We start from the raw sequence: 24,092 nt of genomic DNA on the forward strand, positions 1-24,092 counted from the left end.
CTTTAATTTATTTTTGCTTTTTCTCCAACCTGATTTTGGTTGTCTGACATGTAATGTTTCAGACTTTCAGGATTCTGCAGGTGTGGCTGGTGAAATGAAACCATAAAAACGTCGTTGGTGTGACAATCTAATGAAAAGAGCAAAAGCAGAATAAAAAACGTTTTCAAAGTGGATCCACTTCAACACGGCGAAGTGTTATCTGTAGGCGTTGCTCCAGGAGAACAGTAAGACGCCATGGCATGTTTTTAATTTTTTCTGTAAGAAAAGAAGCTGGTGGTTTATTATCCTCACATTCAACAGCAGGTCCACATCTATGAAAGTTTCTCAGCAACTATAATGTTGCAGTGAGATAAGTCATTTGCTTATCTCCTGTAATTGCTGATGAAATTGCTGCTGTGTCGTCCCAGGTCTCCTCCCAAACCCATCCGACGTTGTCAGAGCAGGAAAAAATAAGCGATGGGTGTTGCCTCAGACTGACGGGTCCAAACGGAGATTATTGTTTAAAAGGACTGGGGGCCGCGCCGCGACTCGCCACATCCACCCACTTTACGTCAGAAAGGGAAGCTGGCGTGTTTCCTCCCCTTCTTTATGTAAAGGAAGTGCGAAAATAAGCATCAGCGTCGGAGGGACCAGGCTTGGACACCTCTCCTTCTTCTTCTTTTTTTTTTTTTGCTTTTTGTCGTACAGTCCAACCAGCTCCAGTCTGCAGAAGAAGTCGGAGGAGATCCACGCTGTCACCATGAAGTCCATCAGGGTTTTCATCCTGCTGCTGCTGCTGCTGCAGGGATCAGCCGAACCAGGTAGGGTCTAAATGGGATTAAATCCTGTGGGTTCAAGCTTAATGGCTAAAACTAACTAATTTGAATGAGAAAGTTAAATCTAATGCTTTAATTTGAGATTATTAGTTTGTTTATTTTAAGGCTTCATTCCTCTGGGTGCGATTTTGTTTTGGTTTTCGCCGCGATAAAGATCACATGTGCAAAGAAGAGACTCGCACTTTGATTTTTGTCTTGTTTGTTCCCAGAAATGTAAAATCTTGTGCAGCTTTTTCAAAGTCCCGTTTTGCTGTATTTACTATTTTGACATCCAGCCTTGAGAATACGGTTTAACCCGACTGAGGGAGAGAAGAAACGGACTGGCTCCTGGTTTGTTTTTCCTCGCAGCAGCCCTGCGCCGGGCTGATAGGTGATCTAACTCCAGATAGCCAGTGGGAACCGGGCTGCCCCCCCTGTCACAGAAACAACAGATTATTGTCCTGCGACCACAAAGGCCCCTGATGGAAACAAACCGACTTCCAGCAGTAAACATCTGGAGGAAACGCCCTCGCCGGGGCTTTGTCATGAAACTGTGCAGGCTCAAGTTTTGACCTCGTTAAATCAACATAAAGTCACCTCTTTTTTTTTTTTCAACCTACCAGCTTCAATGCTTCAGCCATCAAATATCTACAGGACTTTGTTAAAGTAAGATCTTGCAAAAGTATTGATGCGTCTTCAGTGTGGGATTGCAAGTCTATCGATTATTAATCTCGTTAAAAAATAGATACATTCTGCAGATTTTTCATTTATCATCTTCAGCCTTTTTATGTGATGTTAGAAATACTTTAAAAGATGCAAATAAACAATTTAAAAATTCAATTATTTAATAAAATCAACATTTTCTTGTCTAAAATTTAAAAAAAAGTTGTTGTTTTTTTCCCCCCTCTCAGGCTGATTCGGAGAGAACATTAATCAGTCGAGAGGCTGGTGGGAACTCTGGAGGAGCTGCAGAAATGAGGATCTGTGGAGATTATAAACTATTAACAATTACTTCCATAAATATGGCCTAAATTGAAATGTTGGCAAGAAGAAAGCTGTTGTTGAAAGTCACAAAAATTCCCATTGAAAGTTTGGCTCAAGTCATGTAGAGAGACTCATGAGGAAGAAGATGATTTAATCAGATAAGACCAAATGTGAACTTTCTGACCTACGTTCAAAAATGTTAAATGTTTGACAGATTTCACTGTGAACGCGTCACCCAGAGGTAAAACACGGTGGCAGCAGAGTCATGCTTTGGTGATTATTACTATTCAGGAGAGACGAGGAAGCTGGTCTGACATGGACGCAGCAGTCCTGGTTGAAAACCTGTCAGATTTAAGACTTTTACTTTAGAGGAGGTTCACCATGACAACCAACATTCAGAGCTACCGTACAGTCGGCCTATTCAAAGTTCAATGTTTGTAGATTTTTCTGTGGAATGTGGCTTCAAATTATTTGTGGAAAATTTGCAAATTCACAGATATTTCTATAGAACATTTACGTGAAAGTAGCAGAGCTAATTTTTTGTTTTGAGCTTTTGCTAACTGAAAGCTTTTAGCATACTTGGTTTCCTCTAAATCAGGGGGTGTCCAAAGTGCGGCCTGGGGCCATTTGTGGCCCTCGAAACAATTTCACGTGGCCCCAGACTGCAGCTAAAAGAGTTATACCAGTTTAGGTACAACGTATGTTTTTTTTAATAGTCGCTTTTGATTTTATAGTAAGTGGGGCTATAAAAATCTAGCAATATTTTACTTAAAAAAATGGACTAGAGCACATTACTTCTTCTACTAAACTTGGTTAATAGAGGAGGGCTTTCTAAAACTAAAACAAAAAAGTTCTAGTTTTTGTTGTTTGGAATAGACAAAAAAATTTTCTAGACCAAATAAACTAAAGAAAAATCTTAAAAAGCTAAGACAAAAGAAAATTGTCCACCTTTTTTCCTTATTGTTTGATTTTATTAAGTAAAATTCACAACAAGATAATTTTGTGCTTTAAGCTGTAGAAGCAATATGGCCCCTGGTTGCTTTCAACTTTGGGATTTGTTGCAAAAAGTTTGGACACCCCTGCTCCAAATTAAATTTTCCAGAAAAAGCGCTAATTTGCTTGAGTGTTTTATAAACCTTCAGTCAAATAAAGTTCAACATCTTTATTTGGTTATCTGCTGCCAAGAATATTTCAAATAGTTGCATGTTTACATTTATGCTCTTTTTTTGAAGTTTACACCGCAGCTCTGTTTTTTCCTCATTTTTTCACAATAATTTTGTTTAAAACAACAGATTTGCAAGAACAAAATAAGATGCGCACAGAGGAGATGAAAATATAAACATAAAAACGTCTAAGGCCATCTCAGAATAATCTGAATTATATTGAGATGTTCAAGGTTTGTAATCTTTTAAGGGCAGGTACAATTTGAACTGAAGCTAGCACCTTAGCATTAGCTTCCACTAAATGCCATGTGGGTGTAGCGCTTTAGCATTAGCGCAACAAACTTTTAAGTTAGCGTTGCCCACCACTTTCTATAACAAAGAATATTCATGTCTGTGAAAGTCCAGACCTCAGTCCAACGCAATCTGTGAACAGGTCTGAAAATCATTGATGTTTACAGACGATCTCAATCTGATCGTCAATCTGACTGAACTTGGACTATTTTAGTAGCATCAACTCAACGAATGAGTGCCACACTTTTCAGATTTTTATTTATAAAAGAATTTCCGCTTCACGTTTGTGCACTGCTTTGTATCGGTCAGTAGCAGAAAACGCAAATACAATTCATTGAAGCACAAAAAACGTTATTAAACCTTTTGGTTAAATCTTACTTGGATTAAATCTTTTTGAAGATATAACCTTCCAGACAGTTGACTGTTTGAGTTGCGCTGCCCAGTCTCTTATCTGCTGGTGAATGTGAATGAAGTCGGCGCAGACAGAGGTTAAGACAGGAAGCCCGGCGCAGGCCAGTGGGCCAGCAATTGTCTGTCTGCAACAGGATGCAGCTTCTCACTTAGTAAAAGAGGATGTCCATCCATAAAACACCAAAAAGCCACGACTGTCTTGACTTTTCCTCCCCCAGCCTGACAGAACATGCAGGTCTTTGTCTTTGACTTCTAAAGCTCTGCCAAACAGGAATCCTGCAAAAAATGTAGCGCGAACCTTAAAATAGAGAACATGTCAGAGGAAATGTCGGACGCATAGAAAGTGGGACTTGCGTTTCTGTGCCAGATTAGTCCTAAATGTTTCTCTGTGACCTCACTGGAGTAGGATGTTGACAACACCAGGATGTTCTGGCTCGTGTTAAAACATGGCAACATGTTAAAAACCTTCAGTTGGAATATATTGTACCAGCAAAGTCAATTCTTTAATGTGTTGCTCTAGCTTTAGCTCTAGCTTTAGCCACCTCTCTCTGCTTTTCAGTTTCATCATCTGAGGCATCTACAAAATCTCCAGTGAACACGACTACTGGTGAGTATAGAAATGAAAAATCTAGTCCAGCAAACTTCTCAAGGTTAATAAACTCACGTTATATTCTTTAATAAGCTCTAACTGTGATGAGCAGCCTTCAGTTCTTCCATTCTTAACTTCTCAGCTTTTCAATCCTGTGAACGGAGGTGCATTGCTTTGACGTTAGTCGTAGCTTCATAGATCAGCAAAAGTAGAACTGAAAACTGCAAGAAATAATCATTAAAGTAGCTAAGAGGATTTCTACTGTGTGTTTTAATGCATATTAAGGTAAATTTGGTGTTTAAACTATTGGAATAGGCAGCTATCAGTGCTTCAAATCACCGATTTTAGCTCTTAGCAAGCAGCTGTGGTCCCTAAATACTGAGGATCCAATGTATAGTAATTATCTACCTACATCTAAGAATCAGTGAACCCATTCTTAAAAACAAAATATAATCCCACAACCTTTAAACTGCTGCTTTTCTAAGCTCATGTCGCAGCTAGCTGTGCTTGCAACACCAGGAGAAAGTTCACTTTATTTCTGTTCTTTTTTTTAAAAAACAGAAATGCAGATATGAACATTCAGTCATGGTAAAAACACTGCACCCTCCGTCTAGTTTATAGTTTTAATGTCCGAACTATCTAGTGTTTACCAGAGTGTTTAAGTATTTAAAGCTAACCTCAAATGTACAAAAACACACATCCAAACTAAATATACCTCAGTAATACTAGATATACTCGAAATACATAAAAACCTATCATGTATATTTTTAATTAACTTTGTGTTTTGATGTGACTGCATCAGTGCATTCATCCACTTTCTCCCTCATACCCTGGATTTGAGCAGATGCTCGTACCGCCCCCCTTCCAAATTATCCAATTTTTCAAAACCGTCCCAGAGATGCAATCTTCCCTTCAAAGTCTTGGATCCAACAACAAAGCATCACTCTGGCTTAGATTGGGCAAATTGAAACCTTAAAGTCCCAGTAGACGGAGCAAATTACGAAAGCGATAGCAGCTCCTCTCTCTGAGATAACCGTCCTGCTTCTGCTGCTTCACAGATCTGTCGCATAAATCCAATCCAGAGGATCTAGGGGAGTAAAGTAGTTTAGATAATTAAATTGTGTCTTTACTTTATTTGGTAGATTTGTCTACAAGCACTAACAAATCGTAGAAGCTAACCTTGTTAAGTCTAAAAACTGTTATTTGATGTTATGCGCTTTATGTACCGTTCAATTCTTGATATTTTCTTGTTTTTAATCACTCAAAGGACAAATAACAAAAAGTCCACCAACAACCTCATCTTTAACAGCTACCATCGCATCAGCTCTGTCGACAGCCACACCTGTTCCCAGTGACTCCACCACTAAACGTAAGTTTGCTTTTGAGTCATTCTACACTCTTCCTGCATATTTTTTGTTTTCTTTCTTGCTCATAAATATTTAAATTCATTTGTAATCAGAGACTGCGTACATTTTATCATTCGTTTTGAAGTAATACGTCCAGATTTTAGGTTCAGTCGTGTTAGCATGAAGGCTAAAAGACGACAAGGATGGCGACAAACAACATTTCTTTCATTATTGACTTTACTCTCGTCAGATTTAAGATTCATGTAAAGCTTGAAATATTGTTTCAAACTTCGAACATTACTTTGTCTTGGTTTGTCACATTGAATAAATAAAAATCTAGACACTCTGGAGATTGGAGACCCCGCTATTAAAACAGTTTTTATGAGAATGTTTGGCTCAGAAAGTGATAAATATGGAAAACATGACCAATAATTACCTGAATAATAGTAAAGGGTGCCTCCTTTCTTTCTTTCTTTCTTTCTTTCTTTCTTTCTTTCTTTCTTTCTTTCTTTCTTTCTTTCTTTCTTTCTTTCTTTCTTTCTTTCTTTCTTTCTTTCTAGAAATTAATCTTACATCTTCAACGAGTGCGATGACTGCTCCACCACCCAGCCAGAACACGACAAACAACAATCAAACCACCAACCAAAGTGAGACATTTCTTGATATTTTACTGGTTTTGTTTCTTCAATTTTCTTGCTTTTATTTCTCTACATCTTGTGGCCTGACGTTGATATAAAAGAACATTTCAATGTGCGATTTAGTGCTTGAAAGATGTCTTGTTTTTCTGTTTGTATTAGCTTTGACAGCTCCGAGTTTTAAACCCAGATCCCCGCCTAAAACAAACGACACAAAAGCGACTGAAGGTGAGAAACGATTCCACCGTGTGGGTCGGATAAAGCAAAGCTGGTTGCAATTTTTTAAGTGTAGCGACCTGGTTTAAAAGATTGCCTGGCTCTGAAGACATTTATTATTTATTGTGTTTAAAAAAAAACTTATACCTGCTGTTCACAGATTCAACTGTCTCCTCTGATGGTACGGTGCATGTTCTCTTTATATTTTTACTTAATTTCTTTCCATAGAATCCCTAATTTTAAGGTAACATCTGTTTCATTCATTCATTTAGCCACAGCAGCAAATGACATGATCCAGAAAACGGAACAGGAATCCAGTGAAAGGCAAGAAAAGGAAGCAGCTGAGCAGAAAGCTGCAGGTGAGTTCGATGCTTTACAACGCTGTAGACGATTAAAATAACGCCGATATATCATTTAAATATCAGGACGGACAGTCGGACATTACCGGCCTATTTTAAAAATGTCAGATACGTTCTTAACATTTTGATCAACCTGCTTCTCCTCCAGTCTGATAAATATTGTGACATTTTAGAGAAAACTCTTAAAAACACCAAACTTTTGTTTGTTGACAAAACGTATGGCTTTTTTTTAATCAATGATACAAAAGAGAATTTCACCGATTGGCTGGCTGGCGAGCATCTTGATTGGTTTAATTTCTGAATGCTGTGAGATGTTGTCTAGAAACATTTTGCAGTTTATCAACGAAACATCTGGAAAGATGACTGGTGCTGTGAAAAAGTAGTTTTTTGCTCTTATTGCTCAATTTCAGATTAAATAAATAGTGTTTTATTGTTAGTTTGACCTTCCAAACACCTCTGTATTTTTCCCAGAAGTCTTTGGAGTCATCCAGATAATTTTGGCTAATTAATTTAGTGCAACCTTCTCCACACTGATGGAAGTCAGGGACTTAGTTTCTCATCTCTTCTTGAGTATTTTTGAATCGGAGCATCATGTGTTGCCTTTTGAGACCCCACTGCCTACTTCATTCTGTCACACAGGTTCTGTTTAAGTGATTCAAAAGACGCTGTTACAAGGTCTGGGTGCTGCTAGTGAAACTGAACTACATTAAGGCGATTAATCGCAGTTGATCAATACATTTTTACATGAGATTAGCTTAGGAAATCAGACTAGTGGCCTAATGGAATATTTTGGGCTGTGGTTGCCACTAAATATATGTTGCATTAACTGGCACCATGTACTTTTCAGTTGTCGTATACGCATGTTTTCTTTCTGCAGGTGTAGAATCAGACTTCTAGGATGTTTTTTTGTATTCTATTTTTCCTTCTTTCTCTTTTAATATCATGCCCCGCCTCTCTTCTCGTCTTTTTTCTCTTTCTCCCTTTTATTTGGAAGAAATTTTGGTAGCACTTAGTTTGAAGGGGTGCGCATAAGACTGACATGAGCATGACATAACTGTTTACGACTGTTGTCATGAAGTGTCACTCGGTAAATAATGACACTTTCAATGCAAAGTTGCACTAAAAGTTGCTTTGAAAGACCAGTAAATGTGTAAACGTTGCATTATTCAGTCAATAATGACCCTTTTAATGCAACGTTCTATGAAAATTTGCATAAAAAGTGCATTAAGTGTCAACTTTCCTTTAAAAGTGTCATTATTTATCGAATGACACGTCATAACCACAGTCATAAACATTCATAAAGACTTGTTGATGTTTGTGACTGTTGTGAGTCTCATGCACACCCCTTCAAATAAAGTGTTACTCAAATTCCTAATGATGTTTCTTATATTTCTATTAAGTGGAGCATTATAGAAACGGCCTGAACGGGGATTCTCCTTGGCACTCAGTATTGTTGTCTGAGTGCCAATCTACCAAACAGCAGTGATTAAATAAAGAGTTTTATTGATTCAACCCAAGTGGATCCAACATTAGAAGTCCAGCCCCACTTTGTAAACTGTTTCATCTCTTTCCTCGGTTGAGATATTTCTACTGATTTACTAAACAGACATGTCAGACTGGATGGATGTTTTCCTCTTGTAGGTTCAGACAAACGGCTGTGGTGGCTTCTTCTGCCCGCTGCCCTGGTTGTAGGTGTCGCCGCTCTTTTCTTGAAATTCAAAAGTAAGAAGGTCCACGATCACACAGGTACAAGCCAGCTTTTCTCTCAAATACTTCCCTCACTTGATAAGTTCAAGGTCTAATTAGTCATGGCTTCATCCAACGTGTCACCGTCTTGTTTTCTGCTCCTCAGAAACGATCGACACCGGAACTGAGAAGTAAGTTTGCTACCGCGAGGCGTTAATTACGTTTTTCAACGTCTATATCCCAGATAATCATGCATCCTTTTGCCCCCACAGTGCATCGTTCCAGAGCAGGCCAGAGAGCAGCAAAGATGGAGTCATGCTCCTGGGAGTGAAGTCATCGGGCGGCGAAGAAAATGGTGAGCCGCCGTCCCACTGCTTCCTGTGGCAAGCGCTTTCTTCCAGACGCAATCTCCCAGTTATTCCCGGGAAGTCAGTGGCTTTTAATATCTCGTTGTGCTCTACGGGCTTCGGCGGCTCTGCCGGGCAACAGAAGGTGTTTCCTGTGATTTCTCGCCCCCGCCCTAAAACAAGTAGCTGGGATTGAAAGATAGCGACTTCCTTGCATAAACACTGATTCTTTTGGACCGGAGCTATTGTGTAGGCCTGTAAATGTCAGCGCAGCCCAAACACTGGAGGAATGTGTTGATGCCTGTCCACCACCTAAAAAAATAAAATCATTCTGGGTAGGTATCCTACTCCCCTTCCCTACCACTTGCCTTGGCTCAAAGCTGCAGAAGGAACTGGATTCATGCCATAGGAATTTTGCACAGGAAGAAATTGTTTACGTTGTTTCAGACTAAAGGATGTTTTGAGATTTTTCAGAAAACGTCATGTAATTCCAATTCAAGCTTGTTTTCCATCATTACTTCTGTTATCTGTGTTACAGCAGCTGCCAGATAAGGAGAGGAAAGTCTACGTCTGCACCTCCAACGTACTGCTGATCTGAAGCCAACGACTGATTTTGGTTTTTAATTTCTGGAAATACTTTTGCAAAGTAGGGAAATCTCTGAAAAGTGTAATTTCACACAAAGAAAGAGCAAAGTTGTGCTTTACAACAAGGACTATGAGGTTCTGCGCATGTTTTGGTGGATTTTCCCCATGAGAAACCAGCAATAAAATTAATTTTGGTTACGTTCACATTGCAGCCCCAAGTGACCCAATCCCGACTTTTGTCTTATCGGATTTAAAAAAAAAAATTTTGGCGTGGTTGTTCACTTTCAAATATATGCGACCTGTATGTGTTCTCCAGTGTGAACCGTAAACGACAGTGTCCCGCATGCGCAGTAGAGGGCGTAATAACGTCACACAGAGAGCGTGTTCAGAGTTTTGCCAACCGCCATAAAAAAAACGTCGTGCTCAGCATTTGCGGAAGTAAACATGGATGCTAACGGTGAAGCACAGCTTTCGATTCTGAAGTTATCCGACCGGAGCTACTTAATCCTCATTATTGTCCGCCATGGACGCCATGTTGTTTTTCTTTCCGCTTGCGCGTATCAGGACGCAGAATAGTGACGTTTGTCGAGTATCAGTGACGTTCAGGCTCCGGCTGTTAGGATTCAGGTCACATCTGAAAAGATCGGTAGATGTCCAAGTGGTCTGGGTCGCATTCGAAAATAATCCGATCTGTGTTGTTCAGACTGTCATAAAAATATAATGTACAGGTCGCATTAAGGCCAAAAATAATAATAATAATAATAATAAAATTGAACTTGGGTCACTTCGGACTGCAGTGTGGACGCAGCCTTAATTGTCTACAATGGATGAGTATACGTTTAAAAGTTGTTTTGTTTTCTTGTGAAATGTAATATAAGCTTAAAATTTATATCCTAAATAAACTAGGATTTGTCCAAGATTTTTTTAAATACCCCTTCACCCAAACATATTCAATTTTAAGCATGTACTGTTATTTCCTATATTGTTTTACCCGGATTTGTTCATTTTTAAACGGCTGTTAACGTTCACACAACAAACAGCGCCTCCTACAGGTCACGGTGTATCTGAATATGATGCCTGCTAAGGATGAGGATAAACAGACACGATTTTATTTGTTTTAAACAAAATTATAAAAGAATAAAAGCTTGTGATTCATCCCAATGTGTTGTATTTAAAGACAAACACTAAATAACCCATGCTTGCTTTGTGTTGTTTTTGTTTACTGGTTTCTGGTTTCCACCATGATCTCCACAAAAAGCAAAGCTTACATTAGGAAATGATGGTTTATAATCTTTACATTTAAAATGACTGTTATTGCTGTAAAGCTGACTTCTGTCTGCTGTGAAGTTCAGTCCACAAACACATTTTCTCTACAGTGCACTTACCTCAGAATCCTCACCTGTTTAAACAAATAAATCACTTTTTTGTTCAGCCTTTTATGTTTTTGCTCTTGATTTATCTCTGCTGGGATTTTTTGTTATTATTCTAGGTGTGTTTTATTTTGGTGTAATTGTACTTTCCTCAGTTTTGATAGAGAAATGTTGCTGAATTTTTCTTCAAGAATCGGCATGAAATAATTATTATTGTATTTACTTTAAAACTGCTGGAACTGCTTTGTGCTTTATGTCATGAACTCTCAGCCACAGTTTCGTCAATAAAAGTTTGGATAATGGTTCATTTGTGTAACAAATGTGTCATGGTGATCATAAGAAATACATTTTTAGAGGTTTTGAACATTTGCTTTGTGCTGATTTCATGTTAAAACTTCAAGAGCGAAACGAATCTTTAGGGTAAACATTTGCTGTATTGTTTCTGGCCAGCAGAGGGCGCTGATCGTGAGCAAGTTACTGCATTTGCTGAGGTGTTTCATAAGGTTGTCACCTGATGTCCCCGTTGATCTTCACACAGAGGAGATCATGAAGCTCTGTCGGGTCACAGATATGTCCGTACTCCATCTGGGCTCTGTAAGGTGAGACCAGAGGAACACTGGGCTCTCGTCCATCAAAACCGAGCGCTCATAATATGCAACTGAGGCCTTAACCAACTGCAGTCTGGGCTCAGTTACTTTCGGTAATTGCAGGTGGTTGTTTTTTTTTCTGCTTGCTCTCAGCATTTAGAGTGCAGAAACTAATCTGACCAAATGTTTAGAGTCCCACTGGATGGTGAAGATCCACCACACACAGATGAATCCTACAGCCAGACTGCAAGCCAAAGAAAAAGGACTGGACTGGTTGATCAGTGGTTGTAAGCCCAGTAAAGTTTGCATTTATGTGGAAATCAAGGTCCCAGAATCCATGTTGCTTGAAGTTCAGCGTGCGGTCAGTGATGGTGCCATGTCGTCTGCTGGCTATTGTCCCTCAGGTTTCTGATGTCCAGACGCAGCCGTCTAACAAGACGTTTTAGAGAAGATGTATGGAGATACTGATGCTGCCAATAGTACCAAAAGCTAGCTCTATGCCCATGATGTTACTGTGTTTTGATTGCCCAACAAACTGGCCTGACCTGAACATAGATTGGAGGAAGACGAGAGACTCCAGACTCAAAGGTTTTCCAGTTTTTCTCGATCTAAACTGATGTATTCAAACTTTTATTTCTGTAAATTCTGATAATTTTCCTCTTCCAGCTAGTGAAAACATGACGTTTAAGATTAGCTGTGTCTGAAGTGAACAGCACAATGTAATTTTTTAAATGTATACATGTTTTGCTTCCCCTAATTGATCCATATGGTCTTCCAGTTTTCTGCAGCTACTTTTTTTTTTTTTTTTTGCACAAGGGCTTCCTCCGCTCACATGAGCAGCCGTGGTGATGTGTGAGGATCACGTATCACCCAGAGCACCGTCTGCAAAGGAAAACAGCTGTCTCTCATTGCAGTTAACTGCAACTCGGCAAAAAGCCTCTGCAAGCGGCACGTTTCACAGAGCAGAGAGGTGCCAGCCGCCATGCCAGGTGCTTTCACATGGACCACAAGAGCTTCATCTGGACGGCGGCTGGTTGGTAATCCGAAACACGGCTCCTTTCATCTTCTGGGTCTTTCATGGAAACAGAAGGTGGAGCAAATTTTCAGTCACGTTTCGGTCAATTGCGTCTGACCGAAGGGGTAGGTGGAGGTCAACACAATGCCACGTGTTTGCTGCACAAAAAGCAAGAACAAAATGTGACATGTGACGGGATGCTTTAATTTCAGGAGAGAAAAATGACAAGAGAGCCAAGATATTAAGAAAGAAATGATACAAAGGATATACAGTGGATCAAAAAGTGTCCACATCTTTGTTAAACTTGGTAAAATGACAAGTTTATATGATGTAAAAAAAAAAAACTAACTGGTGTAAATTATTTTCAAACATTTGAAGCTGACCGATCAAATGACCTTTTATGCAACGTGGTTGCATAAGTGTTCACACCCTTAAAGCGATATATATTGTTGAATCAATTTTTGATTCAGCTTTAGCAGTCAGTCATTTAATGAAGGTTTTCATTATGGCTTGGTAATAATTGCTGACTCTACCTTGCAGACATTTTTGAAATCTATCAGATGGTGAGGACCCCACAGATAAAATGCCTCTTCATTCTTAGCTTTTTAGTAGAAACTTGAAGGTTTTAGGTTAAATCTTTTCATGATTTCATTCACTTTGCTATTGGTACTTGGCTTGGTGTGTTTTTTGCCTTGGTTGCTTGGTTGGCTGTTTTTCATGGAGGTTGGTTGGTTGATTAAGTATTTTTCTTAGTTAAATAGGTTTTGGGCGGTAGACAGCTATTTCTTTTTGCCAGTCTATTAAGTTTGTGGACATTCAAAAGAAGCACTTTTTATTATATTGTATGTTTAAAGGTCTAGAAATGTATAAGATTATGTTTAATGAAGAAATTGTTGTAAATTAGAAGGGAGGAGGTGTCCCATGACCGTGCAAGAACAAGCTACTATAGGCAACAGATGAATGTTGGAAAGCACAATGCCAAAACTGTGGATGGACTTTAACTAGGCAAGAAACGACGACCAAGAACTAAGTGGCTTAGATAAAAGATACAATTTAAGATATACACACTTTAATAGCAAAAGGGGTTGCCAGATTTGTTTCTCTGTATTTTTTTTTTAATTTTAGTTTATTTGTATTCTTTATATGTTTAAAGAAACGTCATCAGTTATTTTACTCGCGTACCGAATTCTAGAAACATAAAACATGACCTCTTCAATGTGCCAAAGTTTCTACAAGATCTGCTGTTTGTCAGCATTGTCTGTCATAACGGCTGCACTGTTAACCCACATTGCAGCTAAATCTGACTACAGATCAGGTTTCAGGCCAGGCGTCCACAATCAATCCCTTTTTTAAACGTTCCTGTTTATATGTCAATGAAGATTTCTCACACGTCATATAACCGAATGAGCCGATGATGGAAAAACGGTTTTCAGGCTCGTAAAGTTTTTATTTGACAGTGCAAACGGTCCAGGACAAACGGCTGTCTCAGCAGAAAGTGAACACAAGTGAGATGAAAGTAGGTCAGATCTGAATGAAGGCTTTCTCATGACGCCGTGCATTCTCAAGCTGAGCTCTGGTTCAGATGCACGTCTCACTCCAACCTTTTATTAATGATGCCGCCATCGGCACATGAGATTAATATACTGCACTTTTTACCTATTTCAAACACTCAACCTGTCGTTGGCATTTACTCCTTCCTTAAGTTGCCTCACAGTGTATATGTCTGCATTCATGGGGGGTAACATTACCTAAAGAGTGTGACTTTTTTTCCCCCCCCTGGAGCATATTTGTCTCCATGTGACTGGGAGAAAGCTATCTGTCTGAGGCGCCCACTGGATTCCATTACCCTTCATTCAGCAGAGCAGCTGGGGGCAAGCGAGCCAGATCCAGTTACAGCAAGAAAATCTTGGTAACGACGGAGCGTGGTGAGAGGTAAGCTGCTGATGAGACGTACTACCGGGCCTGTGCAGCTCCTGCCAGGTCCACACACACTGTAGACACACATCCACACATGTAACAACAGTGAAAAGGGGCATTTTAGGGTTTCTGTGCAGCTTTTCATTTGCATTAAACATACAGAAACAAACAGTTTTATATTTTGGTTCTAATGAGCCTGAGTTTCTTGTAGTCTATAATGATAGACTCGAGGCTTTCTGAAGGTCTTTGAAGCTTTTTCTCTGTTGCTTTGTACTTTAACAGGGCAGAATATTGGGCTGGTAATTGTCTAAAAACAATTGAGGAAAGTAAACAGGTGGAGGATGGAAGTGCTAGTATTTGGGCTATATTTAGATAAAAGTTATGATACGTTTAATTCTTTTCATCGTGTTTGTCTTCTTGTATTTACTTGGGGTTTTGGTTGTTGTGGTGATTTGGCTAGTTTAATTTATAGGCCTAATGGTTACTGTTTTGTTGTTTGGTAATTGGGTTCTGTATTTCAAATGTTGTTTTGTTTTTGTCTTGACTTTTTTTTTTTTACAAGGGGTCATTGAGTGGCTTATTGGTTACTCTGTTACGTTGGTCTTTTTTTTGCTTTGATTTGTTGGTTGACTATTTGGCTTAGCTGGGTTTTGAAGCCAAGACTGGTTGGTTGGTTGGTTGGTTGGTTGGTTGGCTGGCTGGGTTTTGAGTCGGGCCACTATTTAGTTGAATGGTTCATTTGTTTAATCTTTTTTTTTTTTTTTGCTCTTGTCTGGGACAGAGCATTGTGCATTGTGTGCTTAAAAATAAATGAGCTCAAGCTGAAAACATTCTCATCTACTCCCAAAGAAGCTGACGAACTCAATCTCTATAGATAAATGATGGTTTGTTTGAGCTTTCTTCACTGTGTAACTGCTGTCTAAAAATGACTTTGGTCATTTTATTCAAACATTGTGCTTATATTATTGCTGAGCAAGTAAGAATTTTTAATTAGAAATTGAATATATTCAACTAGATCATTTTGTCCCATGTGACAAACAGTCTGGACCCGTCTGAAGTACCATATACTTGGCTAATCACCTCCGTCTGCAGCTCAGCAAGTCATCCACAAGCTCCAGTCAGTCCAGAACTCAGCTTGCCATATCATCTCCAGAACCGATTCACCTGGCTCACCACTGGCTCCCAGTCAAATGTCACATAATCCCTCTTCTTACATTCAAGGCCATTGATAACCTCACTACTTCATACCTCAGTGAACTGCTGCAGTTTTCCTCCATTCACCTCTCTGTGCCCTTTGCTCAGCCGTCTATATATCTAACCCTCTATACATAGACAGATATATCTATATCTATCTACACATAGCCCCATTCAATAAATGTGTCATCAAATACAATTATTATTGAAAAATCATTTATAATTTATTAAACAAATTATTTAGATTAATTACAACCAGTGATGTTTCAAACCTTTATTTCTGTTAATTATGTTACTGCTAATGGAAACACTACATTTAAGATTAGAATACGGTATAAAACCAATAAAAAAGTTGCGATAGATAGATGGATGGTCGGTCAGTTCTTCCACATAGCAACACATATATTTTCTCCACCTATAGAATTTCCAACTGAACTAATCTTTTAGCCAATCAGGACCGTTATACGTTAGGCTTTTGAAAGACGCGTTCTGATTGGTTAAACCCTCTGAGCAGCTGAGTTGATGAAGGTATAAATATTACTGGGAAGTTCTGTGTGCATCGAGTTTGAATGTAAAAGGTACGTATTCTGCGAGAGAAAGTGGCGTGGAGTGTGGCTTTATTTCTAAAAACTTAAAAGTTATTTTTGTGTATTCAAGGTGATTAGTTTGCTACTACATATTTTTCGTTTTATCAAGCTTGATTTAAAACCTAATTTTTAGTTGGGGACTGCCGAAAGTAGCGTCAGTTAGCTGCGTTTTATGACTTTAAAAAAAAAAAAAAGGTGCTGGTTTAACTTGGTGGCGCTTCCCCTGTTTTCCAGGCATCTATCTGTATAGTGGATAAGCAACAGTCACCATGGTTGCTACGAGTAAATTAAAGACTAAAAACACGGAGGGTATTTCGGAGCTGGTTGAAAGGCGGTACGACCAGGTGTGCATCGAGAAAGGTGAGCCTGCTGGCGTTTTCTGTGCGAACGTGTTTGATTATTTCCAGCTGCTTGTTTGTCTCTGTGTGCTGCATGGCTGCAGCAGTGGAAGGGGGAGGGATGGTTATATAGGATGAAGTCATCCCTTTAGCCTCTGTGTTTAAAAAAAAAAAAAAGAGAAAAAGCTGATGCTTAACCCCATATGCCTGTCCTAGGGCTTTATACATCTGCTCTGCTCTAAGTGTTTGATTATTGCATCTTTTTGTCCTTTTTCTGACATGCCTGTGCACTGCAGCATGCAAACTCCTTATCTTACTGCTGCATTGACATGCATATTGGTGAAATGACGGTGTCCTGTGTTTGATGTGCTTCAACTTCAATCTGTTTGGTTTTACAGAGTTGGATTTCTGGGATCACTGCATGGCCGAGCCCCATGCGGCCGCAGACGTGACTGAGGACAGAAGCTGCCACCAGTTGGCCAAGATGTTTGAAAACTGCCTGTCCCGGGCCAAGAAAACGACGTTGCACTGCTCCTCTGTTCTGGTACCAGAGAAGCTGACCCGGAGGATAGCCCTCGAGGTTCTCCAGCTGGCGTCCTGCGAGCCCTGCGGCCTGCGCGGCTGCGTCCTGTACGTCCACCTGGAGCTGGAGAAGGGCTGGAAGCAGCTGGAGCGCATCGCATGCGACGCCTCAGTCGTTCCCACGTTTGAGCTGACTCTTGTGTTCAAGCAGGACGGTTCGGCGTGGCCCAGCCTGCGGGACTTCCTCTTGATGGGCTCGTGCTTCGGCCCGACCTTCAGGCACGTCATCAAACTGAGTCCAGGTTTCCGCCTGGTCAAGAAAAAACTGTACTCCTCCTCGGCTGGTACTGTGATAGAGAAGTGTTGAACTATGTTGGAAGCGAGAAAGTGTCTCCCTGCGGTGAAATGCACTTAAAAACTACAAGCGAGACCAAAGGGGTGTCGCGTTTTCAGCTCTTTTGTACAAGTTTGTCACTGTAAGTTTAGGATTTTAAATGCTAAACAAACCAGATTTCTCTGACTTCTGCTTCATAGTCCTTAAAAATTCCCTCTTTTTTTCCTTAGAGCAGTTCCTCACTCAAGCACAATTTTACAAATTACCTTTTCAAAATGAATGTAAAAGTGTTCATGTCGACATGTTTGCGGGAGACATACTTCTGTTAAAGGCACTAGCCACTTTGTAGATGCATCTGTGTTTCCAGATGCGTTGAATGTTGAGCTGCAGTGACGCAATGGGAGATTTTCTTCCAAGAAATGAAAGCATAGTTTTGCAGTTTGAGAGCAAGGCGATTGTTTTCGTGCTCTCACTCAAAACTCTGCTAAAAAAAAAAAACAACTAAACCTGTGAGTATACACACCCTCTGCTCTCACTCAATATGTCAGTTGTTTAGATTTGATGCCTCTTGAATCCGCCAGTATTTGCTCTCTGGTGCTTTTCCTCTAAGAGATTTACATCTTTTGGAATAATTAGCGTTCCAACCAAAATAATATTGTGGCTTAAGACATAAAAAGCCTTCTTTAGGATGTGTGTAACATAGTTGAGTCCAAATTTTACCCATAAGCAGAGTATGTTTTGGGGTTTTTTTGTGCAAGAGGCAATACATTTCTTTGCAGGAAAAAAACAGTTTCAAGGACAAGCAGAGGGGCATTTTTCCTCCAGAGTCAGCAAAGTTGTGGGTGAGAGCAATAGAATAATTTCATGAATCTGAGGGGAAACTGGATTGAAAATGTGAGCTCCTAGACTTTTGAATGGAAGAATTCCCTATGAAGGAGTTCAGGCTTGACTTTGCAGACCATTGCAAGTCAATGCAGACTTGCAATGGTCCAGATGCATCTAGTTGTGATGACGTGTTCAGGGCTGCAGACATGAAGAGCTGTGAAGACGCCGTCATGACGGGGGCTCGTCACACCTGGGAACGTGGAGGCCTTAACTCGTACAACTGTCCGATCTGCCCTCGGATCACAGCGATGGGCTTTTCTGTGTGAATGTTTTAATGCATTTTTATTTTTATACTGACAGATGCACCTTTACAAAGCAAGAGCCTTTATATACAATTAAAAGTTTGGTTCACTCGGTGTTGGAGGCTCGGCTATTTTTGATTGTGTACTTCGGTTTGTGACATTCTTTTTCTTTTAATTCTTATTTATTGTACAAGGCAAGTACTTGTTCATTAGCCAATAAAATATTTTATAATTTTTACTGCCTAAGCATTATTTAGCGTTTGCTCTTTAAGCATTTTTATTTTTGTTCAGTTGACTTGAATACTGTCTTTCAGCATCATTGCTAATCAAACATGGCTGAGGTTTGTTGAGGTGCTTTGCACCAACTTTTACTTTAAATTGGTCCAAATTCTCCATACATGGTTTGTTTTAAAACTAATGGTTTGTTAAAACCTACAAGTAACTGGGTTACCATGTACTGGAAGGTGTTGAAGTTAGTGCATTGCAATAAATTATTTGAAAAGTTATATTCTGTATTTCAGTTTAAAATGTGGAACTTGTCACTTTGTAGTAATTACTGCTAAGTAGCTATGTTTCAATTCAAATTACATAAGCTAAACTTTAGACTTGCTAAATATAGTTCTGAGAAATTGCAAAAACTACTGCCAAGATTATAATGGATGCTACTTTTTAAAGATTCTGCACTTGGACAAAATGGTGTGCTCAAGTTAGAAGAAAATGATTTACCGGTTAATTTGAGACTGAAGAATCTGCCGTTTCTCAAACCATTTGCAGGAACTTGTGGCATTTCTCAGTTATGAAACTGTAATTACTTTAAAAGGCCTGTTAAAGAAAACATTGACAGTAAAAATATGACACTGGTGAGAGATTTTTCAAGTTCTTTCTTTCCAACAATCCTTCTTGTTGAAGCGTTTGAGGCTCTGGAAGGGCTGACCTCTTCTAATGGTCTACTACTTTGTATGAAACTGTAACCAATTAAGTTGTGATGTCATTCTTGCACAAGCTACTGAACAGACTGACACCATTTTTGCAGTTAATGGAAAGATCACATGAGAATATGCAAGATGCAGTGTCATTGTGAAGGACAAAGAAGCACTGATCATCTCCTGAGGCGCTCACACACAGCACCCCTCGCCCTGCTGCGTTAATGTGGGTCAGGACTATAACCCTCTATTGTTTAGCCCGTCGACGTCTACAAAGCTGTGGGAACTCTTAAACATGAGGTTTTTACATTATAACTAACACCAAATGTGCTACGGGTTACGCTAGACTGACTGCAAAGGTTTCTGTCTTTTTGAAAGATGAACCAGCTTTCACCCATAGCCACTTTTTATGTTTTATCTGAAAAGTCTGTAAAGTGGTAGATTTCCAAGACAGTAATTATGGTCTTTTGAAAAATGCCTAAGGTTTTTTATTTCCATGCTTGCATCAGTTAGCTTCTTCTTAGCACCAGTTGTTCATTTTTAGAAGTAAATTTGAGTGCCAGATTAAACTTATCATATGATGTATGAATAGCTAAGTAATTAAAACCTTGTGAATACTGTCTCATTATACTGTTTGGCTAAGATAGGCTAATTTCAGTGCTGTCTGTCTTTATGCTAAGTTGAGCTAGCTTTATCTTGGCTCCATTTTGGTCAGTTAGAAGATTTGGGAGTGGCAAATTAGCTTCTTATCTAACTTGTGTTCAGTTAATGAATATAGAAATAAATGAATGAAAAGATATGTTCTGGGTTATACAATGTTTTGCCAACTTTAGCTAACTGTAGCTTGGCCATTGCCTTCCTTTGCATTTCTGCTTGATTCTCATCTCCCTTCTGTGCTCTGTCTGGGCTTTCTCCCTTTGAGTTCGATTTCTATGGTAGAAATTTTCTGATCTCAACGAAGATTATTGCGGAGCATCGAGAACTAAGTAAAAATTAGCAATCTTGACTTATTTTCTGGAGATCCTGTGAAAGTTTCTTGAGAGTCTCTGTACGTTTTGTAGGGTCCAAAGGGTCAGTTTTGGGAAATAACGATATGATCACAGCAAATGTACACCCATGGGAGAGATTTATTATTTGTTTATGTGTTTATTTATTCCTCCATCCATTATATAACACACTTTTCATTGCAGGATCTCCAGTGATCAACAACCAGGAGGCAGGGTACACCCTGGACTTTCTCATAAATAAAACTATTCCCAAGCTAAGCCTCGCTTAACCTAGCTTAACTTAGCAATGTGAGCTGGATTCACTTTCAAATGTTTAGATTTTGTCTGGAAGATTTGACAGCAATGAAATGTCAAACATTTTATTTTGGCCCCCCAAAACGTCGGATTCATCTGCACTTCCCTGAATTCACTTTAAACTTTGACAAATGTGAAAGTGATACATTAAGTTTCTCCGCCAACTTTGCCAAGAAACTGAAATAAAACATTTTTCTCAACAGTATCATCCCTCATGATTTAATTTCACATATTTCCAGTGACTCCAATGTTTGCAGCATTTTAAACATACATGGTTTTTACAAGAAAAATGAATAAACAAATTCATATCTCTGCTGAAGGGCCACTCCAACATAACCGTTGTAAACGTAGGCCTGGTGGAAAAGTACTGAAAGCGATTTCATGCAGCTGAAACCGATATAATCTCAGCTGCGCTGTGCTGGCTTGGCAGCTCATTTGCCAAAGCTTATGAATCTAGCGGCGGCACTTGAGATCCTCGGTGTCAGCATGATTCACCTCAGCTTGCACAGAGAGAGGCGGTGCTGTGTTGTGCTGCCACAGCCTCGCAGGCCGAGTCTCACTGAGGAGGGTGATTACACAAGCCTACAGATGTTTACCAACTTTGAGCCACCTTTCTGCCCCCGCGGGGGCTGACAGGGAGCGTCAAAGTCACAGGATGGGCCTGTTTGTTGTGAGGTCTCAGAGATACGCCTGGCGTGGTTCCATGTTTCCCTTCCTCCTGACCCGTTTTACTGCCTCCTTTTTGGAAGAGGGAAATCTGATAAACTTGGCTGGAGAGTGATTGCATGTCACCATGGGACCCCATGTTGCTTATCTCGACGTGTTTATCTGCCTGCTGTTGGTTTGTGCGCATTTTATGTCAACAATACGTTTTTTTCTTTTGTATTTCATCTTTTTTTGAATGTTAAAGATGGCGTTGTTATCGGAGACTCTTTTCAGACTTGCTGTTATGAGCTTTTTAACCTTCAGAGTCTTGCCAGCAAAGTCATGTTTCTATATGAAATGCGGAATAAAAATAGCAGTGGTATGCTTCCTGTTGTTTTCCTTTTCTTCACCGCTCTTGCTCCATTTTTGACAACCACTGTCCCTTCCCCATCTTTCAAACTCCTCAGCTTTACATCTTTATTTTTGCTTTAAGTAAACATGGTCTGTCTCTCTAAAACACTCATTTTGGATCCCGTCCATTTGGGCCACACTCAGTAAATATCTGAACATCATCAGCTGTGCCATCTCCACCTCCACCTGCTGTCTCTCTATTAATGCCACTGTCTAAACCTTGGATCATATCTGCTCTCTATGCCTTCTAAAAACCTTGCTTTTCATTTTAGCAGCAATCCTTCTGTCACAAATCCACACTTAACCCTTGTCTCCTTATGCACTGTCTCTTCTTCTTCCCTTTCTCTTATCACCCCAGTTTTAAAATCTTTACATTGACTCCCTGCAGCTCAGAGAATGTACTCTGATATACTGTTGTTAGTTTATAAATCACTGAAGAACTATTTTTGCATCAACCTTCCTGATCTCTCAGATCTTCTGGTTCTGATCTGCTCTGCGTAACCAAAACCAGAACCATGCATGGAGAATCAGCATTCAGTTTCTATTCACCACAAATCTGGATCAAACTTCCAGAAAGCTGAAAAGATGCTGAAACACTGAGATTCTTTAAATCGAGGTTAAAAACCCACCTGTTTAGAGTTGCCTTTGATTCCTGGTAACTGAAACATTGATCAACATTGATCAGCTTGAGGATTTGAATGAAATGTGCAATAAAATAAGCTTGACTTGATGTTAGTTTTAGTGAGAATGTGAGCATCAGCATTCTGGATCAGTTGTAGCTCTCTGGCTGACTTTTCATCCAGACCTGTTTCAGTGACTAATGCGACTTTAGATGAATACATGAATACATGGATGAGATTTTGATCAGACATTAGTCATTTAATTCTAGAAATATTCTTCAGGCGATAGAAGGCCGACTTTGTAATTATCTCTGTGTGTCTCTGAATGTTCAGGACTTTGTCTATCAGATTGCTGAGGGAAAAGATTTGATTTAGTGCTCAGTTGTCATCAGGAGACAGTATCAGTCCAGAAGAAGAGGGTTATGTAAGTTGGGGATCGTGTTGTAATCTGTGAACGTCGTTCTGTGTCCATGGTAACTCCTCTTTGACCTCATCTATTTCTCGCTCGATCACCTCTGCAAACCTCGAGAGGCCCAGAACTGACCCTTTAACAAATCACAGCTCTATCTTTAAACTTCTTGTGACTAACACTGCACACCTCACTACTGTCTCACTATCACTGCCTTTCTCTTAAACCACTCTCACATTCATTTATGGCTCATCTACCTTATAGATATGCTCGTAACATTTGAGCTATTCTCTGATCTGAATGAAGCTTTACTCTCGTTCAAAAACAAACACCATTAACACTCATAAAAGGTGGGATTTAAAGAGATTTACAACATAAACGTTTATTTTCCAAGGAAAAGGGCATTAAAGACAGATTAAAAATGTCAGATACACAGAACTGAAACCACAGCAACATAACAAAAAAAGAAATCCAAATGAATTACTCTGTAACCACTTTAATATAACCTAAATTTGATCTCTGACCTGGTCTTTGTGTGACCTTTAATGTTTGTCAGTTTTAGCAATACTTAGAAATATTTGCTGAAGAGTTGATTGCTATTGATTTGGAAAAGTTCCACATTCAGGCAGGTGAAACAAATGACCTTACAAACATTTTCAAGTATCTTCAAGGCAAATCAATAGGAACAGATAACACTAAACACACAAGAACACACAATCTGACTGCTGATAGTGCACACAGCAGCTCTCCCAATTTAACTTTGGATTATTCACACTTTTGTTTTTAGATTCGATCGTTTTCTCTTCTCCTGACCAAAAACTCATCTGTTTGAGATCTAAACCACCTTTAATTAATCTTTTTATTTGTAGGGTGGCCTTTCGAAATGATTTTCCAGACTAAACAACACCATCAAATTTTAACGTGCACATGAGAGCAAATTTGATTCCAAGTAGGAAATTAAGTGGCAAATTAATCCAAACGCTTACAGACTGAAGAACTGTTTTTGACAAAAGTAGCTTTAGAAACCAAAGTGTAATCTTAGCATTTACAGTTTTATTGAGCTCAAAAATACTTTATTCATTAAAAGGGAAATTAAATGTTATTGTGACTCATATTATTCAAGATTTACATACAGCTCTGGAAAAAATGAAGAGACCGCTGCACTGAATCCCACTGAAAACCTCATAGTTATTCTACCAAACATTGATTTCTGCACTCAGTACCTGAGTTAAAACATTAGTGTTGTTGAATAAGAACTTGTTTTTTTGCATTACAACGAAATGCCCAATTTGGTAACACTTATTTTGCAGGGGTGTGCATAAGACTGACATGACACTGTCATAAATATGATATAACACCTGTCATAAACATAACACCTGTAATAAA

The 24,092-nt window shown here is 39.3% G+C and overlaps 2 protein-coding genes across 5 annotated transcripts; both read left to right on the forward strand.

Annotated features, from left to right (window-relative positions):
- The first annotated feature begins 625 nt into the window (after positions 1-625).
- LOC103480723 (A-agglutinin anchorage subunit-like) lies at positions 626-11,081 on the forward strand. 2 transcript variants are annotated; one of them, XM_017310614.1, is made up of 11 exons: positions 626-800; positions 4,203-4,250; positions 5,500-5,601; positions 6,139-6,225; positions 6,376-6,441; positions 6,590-6,610; positions 6,702-6,788; positions 8,430-8,534; positions 8,641-8,665; positions 8,747-8,829; positions 9,363-11,081. In XM_017310614.1, exons 1-11 carry the CDS (start codon positions 740-742, stop codon positions 9,371-9,373), a joined length of 696 nt encoding a protein of 231 aa, XP_017166103.1. In that variant the 5' UTR covers positions 626-739; the 3' UTR covers positions 9,374-11,081. The 2 variants fall into 2 exon arrangements, with proteins under 2 accessions (XP_017166103.1, XP_008434103.1); XM_008435881.1 differs by having other exon boundaries at positions 627-800; positions 9,360-11,081.
- A 480-nt stretch (positions 11,082-11,561) lies between these two features.
- Positions 11,562-18,635, forward strand: LOC103480724 (DNA damage-inducible transcript 4-like protein). Of its 3 annotated transcripts, XM_008435882.2 has the most exons (6): positions 11,562-11,650; positions 11,768-11,951; positions 12,180-12,503; positions 14,161-14,310; positions 16,311-16,436; positions 16,813-18,635. In XM_008435882.2, exons 5-6 carry the CDS (start codon positions 16,346-16,348, stop codon positions 17,301-17,303), a joined length of 582 nt encoding a protein of 193 aa, XP_008434104.1. In that variant the 5' UTR covers positions 11,562-11,650; positions 11,768-11,951; positions 12,180-12,503; positions 14,161-14,310; positions 16,311-16,345; the 3' UTR covers positions 17,304-18,635. The 3 variants fall into 3 exon arrangements, with proteins under 3 accessions (XP_008434104.1, XP_008434105.1, XP_008434106.1); XM_008435883.1 differs by lacking the exons at positions 11,562-11,650; positions 11,768-11,951; positions 12,180-12,503; positions 14,161-14,310 and adding an exon at positions 15,963-16,067; XM_008435884.2 differs by lacking the exons at positions 11,562-11,650; positions 11,768-11,951; positions 12,180-12,503; positions 14,161-14,310 and adding an exon at positions 16,086-16,146.
- The last annotated feature ends 5,457 nt before the right edge of the window (positions 18,636-24,092 follow it).

Source organism: Poecilia reticulata, linkage group LG18, assembly GCF_000633615.1.
Source record: "Poecilia reticulata strain Guanapo linkage group LG18, Guppy_female_1.0+MT, whole genome shotgun sequence".
Lineage (NCBI taxonomy): Eukaryota > Metazoa > Chordata > Actinopteri > Cyprinodontiformes > Poeciliidae > Poecilia > Poecilia reticulata.